The sequence below is a fragment of the Grus americana genome, chromosome 19, assembly GCF_028858705.1.
Source record: "Grus americana isolate bGruAme1 chromosome 19, bGruAme1.mat, whole genome shotgun sequence".
Lineage (NCBI taxonomy): Eukaryota > Metazoa > Chordata > Aves > Gruiformes > Gruidae > Grus > Grus americana.
In genome coordinates, this window is record NC_072870.1 from 11304200 (window position 1) to 11314107 (window position 9908).

A 9908-nucleotide genomic window follows, 5' to 3' on the forward strand; every position below is an offset into this window, starting at 1 on the left:
CTGCCCACCCCGGGGGCTCGTTTCGCTGGGGAGCACGGCGGAGGGCTGGGGGTCCGGCAGGCAGCGCTTGAATCGTTGCAGCTTTCGGAGATGCTGTCAGGCTAAAAATAATTACATAAACAAATTCCTTCCCTGTGTAAGTAATGAGTGACGAGCGTAAAGTCAGAAATCGCTCCCGCCAGCACATTTTCTTCTCCTTTATCGGCATGATCTGTTTACTGCTAAATGCAGGAGGTGGCTATAGACGTGCCTCTCTCAATTTCTGGCTCCTGCAAACCAGCACAAATGTTGCAAGATCGGAGCTGCGAAGGCGGCAGACGCAGAAACCCCAGCCATCAAACACACATGCAACTGTTTTCCCTGCCTCTCTGCGGGGTTTGGTAACAAAAGCCCACATTGCAGGCGCTGGCTCCCGACAGGCTCCTTTTCAAACCCGCCCGGAGCCCGCATGCCTTTGAAGTGGACGCCAAGATTTCCTTCCCCGCGAGCGGCGCAGCCGGTGCACCTGTTGAGTGCCGCTGCCGTCGCCCCCGCAGCCGCGGCGGGGACCGGTGGGGACACATGTGCTTCGCCCCCTCCCTGGTCCCTGGCCAGGACCGGGGCTGCTTCGAGGTGTCTGGGGCGGCAGGGTCTGGGTAGCGAACTGCTGGCACAAACGAAGCGCTCCCGGCAGCACCGGGGCTCGGTCAAGGCTGGGGTGCTGAGGGCGAGGGCAGGATGCGCTGGGCTGGAAGGGGCCCGGAGCCCAGTGGGCTTCGGGTTCCTAAAATCAAAGCAGCAGAAGACCCACCCCACCGAGCTGATCCTGGCTGTGGTGTCTGCTCCTTTTCTCTGGAAGGAAGGAGAGAGGAGCATCCCTTGAGTCGTGGCAGCCCAGCTGATGGGTTAGAGCCGTCCCAAGCCGCAGTGGCTGTGCCTCGACGCGTGCGGGCTCCGAGCCTGCCCTGCTCCCGGCTGCGTGCCCGGCTGTCGGGTGGAGGGAGGTGCCGGAGGCACGGCGCGCTTTGCACCGGGCTGCTCTGCACCGTGTGGGTGACGGGTGTCTGGAGCAGTATGTGTCCCCGCCTGGCTCGGGGTGCAAGCGTGGCTGTGGGCGCAAAGGGGCTAAGCGTGAGGCTGGGCCTGGGAGCAGAAGCTCCTTTAGTCCCTGGGTGGGACTTTTATCCCCAGCCTGAGACTGGTGGAGAGAGAGGAGGGGCTCCTGTCCTACCCTCCGCCGGCTCTGGGGTCTGTAGGAGCCTGCCATTGCTCCCTCCCAGTCCAGAGCAGCTCTCTGCATATTTGGAAGAAAATCAAGCTTGGAACCTGGTCAGCTTGTCAGTGTTCCAGCACCTCTTAGCTACCAAGGGCTTAACTTTCAGCGAAGTTTCCATGAACGCAGGAAGCACCAACAGGCAGTTGGGCAGGAGCTGAGGCTTTTGTGGGAAGGAAATTCTGCTTCTCCCGGCCAAGGAGGTTGTTACTGGAGGGCTGGTGTGGCGTGCGGGGAGGAGAGGCAGTGAAGCGCTTGTGCCTGGGCGGTTGCAGCTTGCCTTCCCTGCTGCCGAACCCTTGGAGGGTTTGCTGTGCTGCTCGTCCTTGCTGGAGGACGGGCTGCGGCATGCCGCGGCTGCGGAGGATCGCGTTGAGCTCTCTTTGGCAGTCTGTAGCGCTGGGCAAGCCACGTTTCGCATCACGTCACAGGTCAGTCCTGCTGGAACCGCTGGCTTTACCGGCAGCAAGCGGCGCGGTGGTAAATGCCGCTGTTTCCGCTCGCCGCTGTCTGCTCAGTCTGCACGTTAGTTAACACGTTGCCTCCAAGTTGTCTCTGTCACTGAGCCGTAGTTTGCTGGTGGAGAGGAGCCGGGAGGCAGCGGGCTGTCTCTGCTTCTGCCGTGGGCTGGTCTGGCATCGGACCCGGGGCGTCTGGCATCCTCTGCGATGCTACCGGGACCCGACGGAGCCCGTGCAAGGCTGCCTGCCGGGACCACCGCTGCGGTCCCGTGAGAAACCCGGGAGGGGAAGCGCGGTTTGGGGGCTGCGAGCTGGGGCGTGGGGCCACGGGGAGGGGATGGGTGTCACTGTGCACGCGGTGGGTGCGAAGCCCCCGGCCTCGCTGGCTCTGTCTGCCCTGCCAGCAAAGGTTTCCTGTCAGGGGGTCTGGCCACACGTGCTAACCACGAAGGGTCCTGCGCCAAAAGCGGGCACCGCAGCCGTGAGCACCGGGGTGGCAGCGGGCTGGCAGCGCACGCACCCCGCGAGGGCTCGGGGATGTCTTTGCTAACACGGTCTAACAACTTGCCCTTAAATATCCTGGGCTAGGCAAAGCCTCTCTGAATGATGTCACTCTGTAGCCATTTCAAAATGTCTTGGAGGCACAAAGCATCATTTTAATGGAGGATGAAGAGTGATTATTTTTATGTCCTTTAAAGAAAAAAAATCGGGTCTAATGAGTAGAAAGTTCACTAAAACCGGCTTGGAAGCCGAAATGCATTTCTTACATAAAAATGTACAATTCTCAGTGACGTTTGTATCACTTCTATACAAAATGGTTTAAAAGGAACAAAAGATCTGTGACGTTTGTGAGTGTCGCTATTTTAGAATTTATTTCCGTAAGTGATTTTTTTCTTAAAGATGTTTAATAGTAATTCATATAATAAAGTCCTGTTGTACTCTTAACACTCTGGTGTCTTTCTGGTGTATTTTGCTTTTTGCTCCCATTTCTTTACAGAGGGAAGAAGAAAGAAAGGGGGGTGGGGAGGGAAATGCCAGCTCTAGCCCAGCTCTAGCTGTGCCCCTTCTTGGCTGCAGATGCCCAAAAGCCGCCCTGGCTCGTTGCCTCGCTGCTTGTGTTGGTGCAGAATTTGCATCCTGTGATTTTTCTCAAGAAAGCGAGCGCTGCAGGAGACCCATCACCAGCGAGCTCCTGTCTCCGTCCAGGAGCAATTCCTGCTTCCCCCCGGCAGGCTGTGGGGTTCGGGAGCAGGTCCCTTCCAGTGCCTGTTGTGGGAGAGCGTGAGAAGAGCACCGTGAGCTCACGGCGAGCGAGCGAGCGGCAGTGAGAGCCTGGGGCTTGGGGAAAGCCCTGGCACAGCCGAGGATGCTTTGGGGACACCACGTCCCTCCCTGCTTCACCTCGGCTGGCAAAGCAACGCCACCCCGAAGCACAGTGGGTGTGTGGGGCACCCACCACTCCCCTCCCCACGCTGGGGTTTCGGCCAGGCTCCAGCGAAATCGGCTCCCCTGGGGTCAGAAGCTGCGAGGGTGGGCTCCACACCGGGGAAACATCCCAGCACCGAGCAGGATGGGGGGCAGAACTGCTGACCCACGCTGGCGGGGGGGGCTGTGCCCGTGGCTCCCTGCGGAAGCTCCCAGCACGCCCGTGGCCAGCTACGCGTGTGGGAACCTGCCTTTCAGGAAAGAGCGGAAAAGGAAAAATGCTGTGGCTTACCCACTCCATTCTGAAAATAACAAGCCTCTTGGGGACAGGGCGTGTGAGTTTTCTTTAAAATGTTTCATTAGCTATCGCACAGCAACTCCTCCGCATCTGTCAAACAGGCAGTCTGGCTCCTTCGCAGTGTCTCCTGGTGGAATGGAAATACGTTATTATAATGAATTATTTCTGAAATACGTGTTATTCATCTCCAGCCCTGCACGCTTCCACACCGTGCCGAGCTGGCGGGATCACCGGCCCTGCGAAGTTGGAGAGTGCGGAGCTGGACGGCGTTGGTGGAATCGCTCCCGTAGAGGCTGGTCCCAGCATTGCTCCCGTAGGGAATTGCCTGCTCAGCGCTGGGCTTGGCTTCCCCTTCCTTTCATGTTCCCTGCAACAGCGTGGAGGAGGAAAACTTTTGGTGAGAAACTCCTTGGAGGCTCAAAAAGCAGCACATGGACTCAAAAGTGAGGGAGGGTCTCTGCCAGGGAAGGGCAGGCACCCGTCAAGCCCCACTGACAGGAACTGGCCCCATGTCCCCAGCCAGCACCCAAAACCTCAATTTCCCACCCTTCATTTTGGGGAAGGGTAGGACTTTTGACCTGTGCTGTCTGTGAGGAATACCCCCCGGGCAGCCTCAGCAAGGCAGTGTCTCACCAGAAGGGCTGTGAACCACGGGGACCGCTCCACGCCTCCAGCCCCTCTTGCTGTGGGCAGCCGGCACGGCTCGCAGGAGGAGGAGGAGAGCCGCAGGGGAGCCGCAGAGCCTGCGGGGCATGGCGCTTCGTGGGCAGACCTGGGCGGCAGCGGCAGGGCCGGGGGCACATGGAGCATCCCCCTTGGTTGCGGGGATGGGACCGTGTGCCTGCAAGGGACGGGGCTGGAGCCTGCTTGCCCTGCGCCAACTGTCCGGGAGCGGCTTTCGGTTGCTGGCAGGATTAGAGCTCCCCAGCCTCATGTGTGGCTTGGAAACCTTCCCTGTGAAAGAAGATGCTGGAAAAAGTCAAGGCATTCTTGCCTTAAATGTCAAAAGCATCGAAATGCCGGCGAAACCCTGGATGTTGCCTTCCTGCCGTGGCCAAGCAAGCTGTCGCGAGCCTGTGGGGGAGCCAGGGCTTTTTCGGAGAGCTGAACAGACCAGCGCCTGCCAGGTCCTTTGAGCAGCTCAGATGCAGCCCTAGAGCGGTCCCAGCAACTCCCTTTGGAATTCTTCTGCTGTATGGGGGCAAGGGATTTGTCTTTCAAAACTGTGTTTTAAGAAAACCAGCAGCTGAGAAAAGCCCAGGACTGAAAACTGGGGGGTCAGATGACGATGAATGTTAGAGGTGGTGTAGACTGGCATCGAGTACCTGCTGGCTGTCAGTCTGCAGTGGAAATTTACTGCCCCCTTCCTTCCCAAGGCTGGAAGATGAAAAGAGGGATATATTTTTTTCCCCATCAGCTCATTCCCAAGCTACGGGCTGCACCTAGTGACCAGGCACTGCTCGCTGCCACGCACTTCTACAAAGGCAGGAGGGTGGAAAGGCTGACTGGGGGGAGACTGTTTACACAGGGCAAATAGCCTGGGTGCAGCTGCTGGATTTTATAAATCAAGGTAAAAAATACAGACTGGGGCTCTGTGCGGGTCAGGTACCGTCTGCTGCCACCTCCTGGGCCCAGCAAGCAGTGCTGGGGCTGGCAGGGCAGGATCCGGCCATGGTGCAACCCCTGCACAGGGCTCGTGCACACCAAATCCCACCATTTGCACCCAAAGGCGACTGGGGTGAGACTGATCCTCCCCACATCCCACTGCTGGTGATGGTTTGCGGCCCAATGTCACCACCGGTCCCCAAGCTCCTTGGCTGCCGTGGGGACATAGCGGTGCTCAGCTCAGGGGATGGCAGACAGGGCAGATGTAAAGTGCCATGGGTGGAGGAGACGAGCCCCAGCCTCTGGAGACACCATTCCTCTCGTACGGAGAGAAATGACTTTGCTGAGGAGACACAGCATGCAACAGCAATCTCTGACGTGTCCCCTCCCTGTGGGACCAGCTGGCATGGACGACAGCAGCTCCTCCTCTCCTTGGGACCGTGTCCCTCACCCAGGACAGCTGTCCTTCCCCAGCACCCGCAGCAGTCGGCCAAGGCCGGCAGCGGGGCAGCCCCGACGGCTCCGTCAGAAACCAGAGACAGCAGCCAGGCCGCTCTGCCAGGGCCCGCACGTGTTCAGCCACTGCCGCGGGGCCACAACCGCGGCCTTCACAGCTGGGCTTTATCCACCATCTTGCTTTGCCGGCGCTCACGGCCCTAAGGCCAGGGTGGGGGGGCTTTAGGGAAGCACAACTGGTGTCATCTTATTCCAGGGTTGGTGCTAAGGAGGACCCTGGTGTTTCTGGACACAGCCCTTCCGTTTCACCTGTCCTCAGCACCCCTGGAGGGCTGCGGCCCCAAGCCCTGCTGCTGCCGGGTGCCGCCACCTTCCTCCCCGCAGGTGCACGACATGGCGGCAGAGGCTTCTTGAGGAGCTGTGGCTTTCCGCAGGCCTCGGGACTCCTGGTCCTTCAAGTGCTGGGGCTGAGGCGGGAGAGGTTCGGCCGTCCCGTCCGGACAGCCCCGGTCCCGCAGGGAGCCCCGGTCCCGCAGGGAGCCCCGGCCTCGGGCCTGGCACCGCCATCTCCTGAGGGGAGACCAGCCCCATGGAAAGGGCTGCCATCCCTGGGTCTCCCAGCCTCCCCGGGAGCCACGGCCGGGCTGCGAGGGGGGCGGGAGGGCCACGCTGCTCAGCCGGGTGGCGGGGCCCGGCCCCGCGTGTCGGTGTTCGGGCAGGGGGTGGCCGTGGGGCCGGCGGCGCTGGCCCTTTAAATGGAGGGGGAACACGATCGGGCTGAGCCCCTGCTCGGCCATCGGCTGGCGCTGCCTGGGCGCTGCCTTCCGCCGCCGTCCTTCGGCTGTTGGCTGCGTGCCCTGGCAGCGGCCCGGTCGGTGGCGGAGAGGTCGCGCGTTTCCGCTTCCGGGTGGAAGGGCAGACCGTTGCTAGGGTGGCGGCGTTGCTAGGGGAGGCCCGGCCACCGGCGCTGCCATGGCGGGGAACCGCATGCAGAAGATAGGGAGCGTGTTCAGCCGGTGCGGAGGGCGGTCGGTCGTGCGCGGGGCCTCCTGCTGCCGGGCGGCGCGGGGGCCTGGGGGACGCTGGGCGGGCGAGCCGGGAGGCCCGGGGTCCCCCGGGGGGGGCGGGGAGGCGCAAGTCCGGGGCGGTGCGGGTGTCCCCTGAGCTCCCTCCGCCGCTCCTCTCCCCCGGCAGGACCCGGAACCTGCTCCGCATCGGGGTGATCGAGAAGCCGCTGTGGTTCGACGTCTACGCTGCCTTTCCCCCGCTGAGGGAGCCCGTCTACCGGCTGCCGCGGCCGCGCTACGGCAAGGTGAAGGATGTCATCCCTCCCATCTTCTACCAGGAGGACGAAGTGCGAGCGTGAGTTACCGCTTTCCCTGCCGGGACGGCCGCCGCGGGGTGCCTGAGCTCCGCCGTTCACCAGGGAGGTTCCTCTGGGCCCTGGCCCCGGCCCCGGCCCCGCGGGGGGAACCCCGCCGCCCGTGCTGTCACCGGTCCTTCAGCCGGTGTTCTCTCTGCTAGTTTCTGTCGTAGAGAAACTGCACTTCGCGTTTCTCCCGTGTTCCCTACCTCCCGTGTGTTTATAATCCCGGGCAGAGGATGCTCATTCGCAGTAGAAAAGGCAGACGCCTGTACAACGCCGAACTCCCGTAAGCCGCGGTGGGTGGCCAGGTTGGGCTGACTTAACCCCTCTGTGGAGAAGTTACAGTGCTCCTCTGGCTCACCAGTGGTCGTGAAGATTAACTAGAATTTATTGAAACAATCACAAAATTCTGGAAGGACTATCTCTGTGTAACATAATAGCTAATGGAAAAAGGAGAAAGAGTTATGTGAATGCTTTTTGTTGTAGCCCAGATTAGCTGACTGATGTTGTTTATTTACTGCAAGATGTAGCCGGTTTTGATGGTTTGAAAAATGAAATTCTCTTATTTTTTGAATAGGAGATTTTACAGAATATATGGCAGTGGTCCAAGACCTTTCGACCTGTCGCAATCAAACTACAAATCTATTTGCGAGATGTAAGATTTATTTGTAATTAAACTAGAAATATTTTGAAACTTGTCCCTTTCTCCTCTGAAGTCAGTGAACTAAAATGTTATTTGTGAGAGTAAAAATGTGATCTTGAAATCCAGGTTTGTTGAAAAGTTCAATGAACTGAAAGAAGAAGGAAAAATTGAAGAAGAAAAATTGTTTGAAGAAACAGGAAAAGCCCTTTTAGCCAGTGGAGTAATTTTACAGAGGAGAGGAACAGATAAAGTAAGTATTAAATATTCACAGAGTGGATTCAGAAAACTTCACTCCCAGGCCCTTAACGTAGAGTTAGTCTGAATTAAATTCTCAGCAAGGCAGTCACGCGCCGGATGGTCGTAATAAAATGTCTTTGCTGTGCAGAGTAACCTTTCCTCTTAGTCGTGAACGTGACTGGCCAAGGTTGGGGTACTTCTTGTGGGACAGAACAGAGGAGTAATCGTGCTGGTGATGAGAGATTTAAGTCTTCAGTGCTTTCTATATAAACCATTTGGAAATATGTATATGTATTACTGTATACGTGTTATCTCCATACAGTAGCGGGGGGTAACCGAGAACCTCTTCTGATTCAAAGACAACTAACACACTTTCCCATCCCTTTTCAATAGTTAATTAGTAGCCTAATGCACCTTCACTCTTGTTCTTTAATCTTTATCCTGAACTGGAATGTTTTGCTTAAGTCTTGCAGTTTGGCATTTGGTTTTGTTTGTTTTGCTTTTTTAAAGGTATTGAAACAGAGAATTGAGGTCTGGGGGTTGTTTGTTTATATTTTTGGCAAGAAAGTAACTGTCTGAAGTGTTCTGTCACTGCTTTTTGTTTTCCCTGATCTACAAGAGGGGAAACGGCTCCTGGGCACGCGGAGTCTAGTTCCTCATTACTTCAGGCAGTTGTCATGTAACTCAGATCGAAAACTGGGGTAAAACACCAAAGTGAAGAAGCTTCTAGAACATGCGTTGGGTAGAGTAGAACCTGGCTGCCCTGTGATGGTTGGCAATCTTGTACCTTGTTTATGACTAACTGATTATAATTTCTTCTGAGAATGCTGTCCTTTTAGTTGAACACCCTCAAAAAGAAGGGAGAAGAGCTGTTTATAAAAGCTGCAGTTTTAAACTCTGCTAGCTGAATTAATGTATTATTGTCTTTTGTAATACACCCTCCATTCTCCTCGTTATCCAACGATCCCTGGGCCGAGCGTCCCTAGTGCTTTCCCCAGTAAGAGAGGCTGAAGAGGAACAGAACTTGGTTCTACTTGAAGTGTGCTGTCCAATGAGCCTGTGAAAAGATGAAATCAGTAACTTTCTTTCATCTTTCAGCTTGAGGTCAGCAGGCTCTTTTTAAATGTCTTGCCCTGGTGATACCTTGACGCTGTATTGTACCTTCACAATAATCTAAGCATGAATTAGAAATTTTTTAACAGCTTTTTTTGGACATACAAACTGGGGCTGTCGCTTTCTATTGCTCTCTTCAGTCACACTTTGACAGAAACTTTTTCCGACCCTGTTTTTTGGTAATCCTTGTCTTTAACTGTAGGTAGCACGACAGGATCATCAGGAGGTTGAAACCAGGGATTCCATGTTGCCCCTGCAGCTTCAGACTGCATTGGGAGAGAAGAAAGATCAGGAGGAGCAGACACCAGAGTTGGCAGAAACTCAGAAGGAGAATCCCTCACCCTCCTAACAGCCGTGCTGTCGTCTTGTAATGCTCAGCCGCAGTGTGTGCCCTGGCTGCGGCAGCCGCCTGCTCGGGAGCCAGCATTTCTGCCGCTGCATCCTGGGGGCTGTCAGATGTTTTCTTACGGGGAATATGCCTCAGTTATCCGGCTGGTGCCTTCCACGATCATGTTTGTGGCACGCATTCTTCTTCTTCCATCTCCCCATTTCTAAAATTGGAGATAATCCCCTTTTTTCGAGGTTCAAGAATGTTATCTCAAATTGTGAGTTGGAAAATAAGAGAGGAGAATTAAACATTTTCTTTAGAAATTGGAATTCCTGTCTCTTCAGGTGTCTTATTTACAGTAGTAAAGGTGTTTCTTAACTTCTTGTGCTTGATGGTAGAGGCCTTGTGACAGTCCTGCTGTGGAAATGGCAGATACCGCTTGCCTGATGCGCTATAACAGCCGCTGAAGTGTCATCTTTTTATAGCTAATTGAGGAGAGTTGCTATTTATATAAACCTAACAATGTGCTCTTCCTATTCCATCATTTGCTTAAAGTCAGATGAGGGTAAAGTGTAACAATACCAGATCATTTGGACCTTTGCAGGTTTTTAGTGACTGTTCAATGAAATTGGTCACTGCAGAAGTGTGGAAGATGTGACGTTACAGCTGTTCACTGGAGAGCTGAGTGCTGCTGCAGAAAGTCGTGGAAACTTTGGCATAGAAC

At 55.9% G+C, this 9908-nt stretch overlaps 1 protein-coding gene and 1 long non-coding RNA gene across 2 annotated transcripts; one reads left to right on the top strand and one right to left on the bottom strand.

Moving 5' to 3' along the window:
* Window positions 1-2651: 2651 nt before the first annotated feature.
* LOC129214968 (uncharacterized) lies at window positions 2652-3901 on the bottom strand. Its single transcript, XR_008579864.1, has 3 exons — window positions 3646-3901; window positions 3431-3563; window positions 2652-2979 (listed from the first exon to the last, which is right to left on the bottom strand). It is a non-coding gene; the product is annotated as an uncharacterized LOC129214968 (long non-coding RNA).
* A 2436-nt stretch (window positions 3902-6337) lies between these two features.
* MRPS23 (mitochondrial ribosomal protein S23) lies at window positions 6338-9513 on the top strand. The gene is made up of 5 exons (XM_054847393.1): window positions 6338-6513; window positions 6692-6859; window positions 7441-7518; window positions 7633-7756; window positions 9059-9513. Exons 1-5 carry the CDS (start codon window positions 6470-6472, stop codon window positions 9203-9205), a joined length of 561 nt encoding a protein of 186 aa, XP_054703368.1. The 5' UTR covers window positions 6338-6469; the 3' UTR covers window positions 9206-9513.
* The last annotated feature ends 395 nt before the right edge of the window (window positions 9514-9908 follow it).

What these genes read in the sequence shown, in the direction of transcription:
- MRPS23 (XM_054847393.1), top strand. Translation starts at nt 6,470, where the DNA reads ATGGCGGGGAACCGCATGCAGAAGATAGGGAGCGTGTTCAGCCG. An exon ending in CAGGAGGACGAAGTGCGAGC is followed by an intron (nt 6,860 to 7,440) that starts GTGAGTTACCGC and finishes TTTTTTGAATAG; the next exon opens with GAGATTTTACAGAATATATG. An exon ending in AGAGGAGAGGAACAGATAAA is followed by an intron (nt 7,757 to 9,058) that starts GTAAGTATTAAA and finishes CTTTAACTGTAG; the next exon opens with GTAGCACGACAGGATCATCA.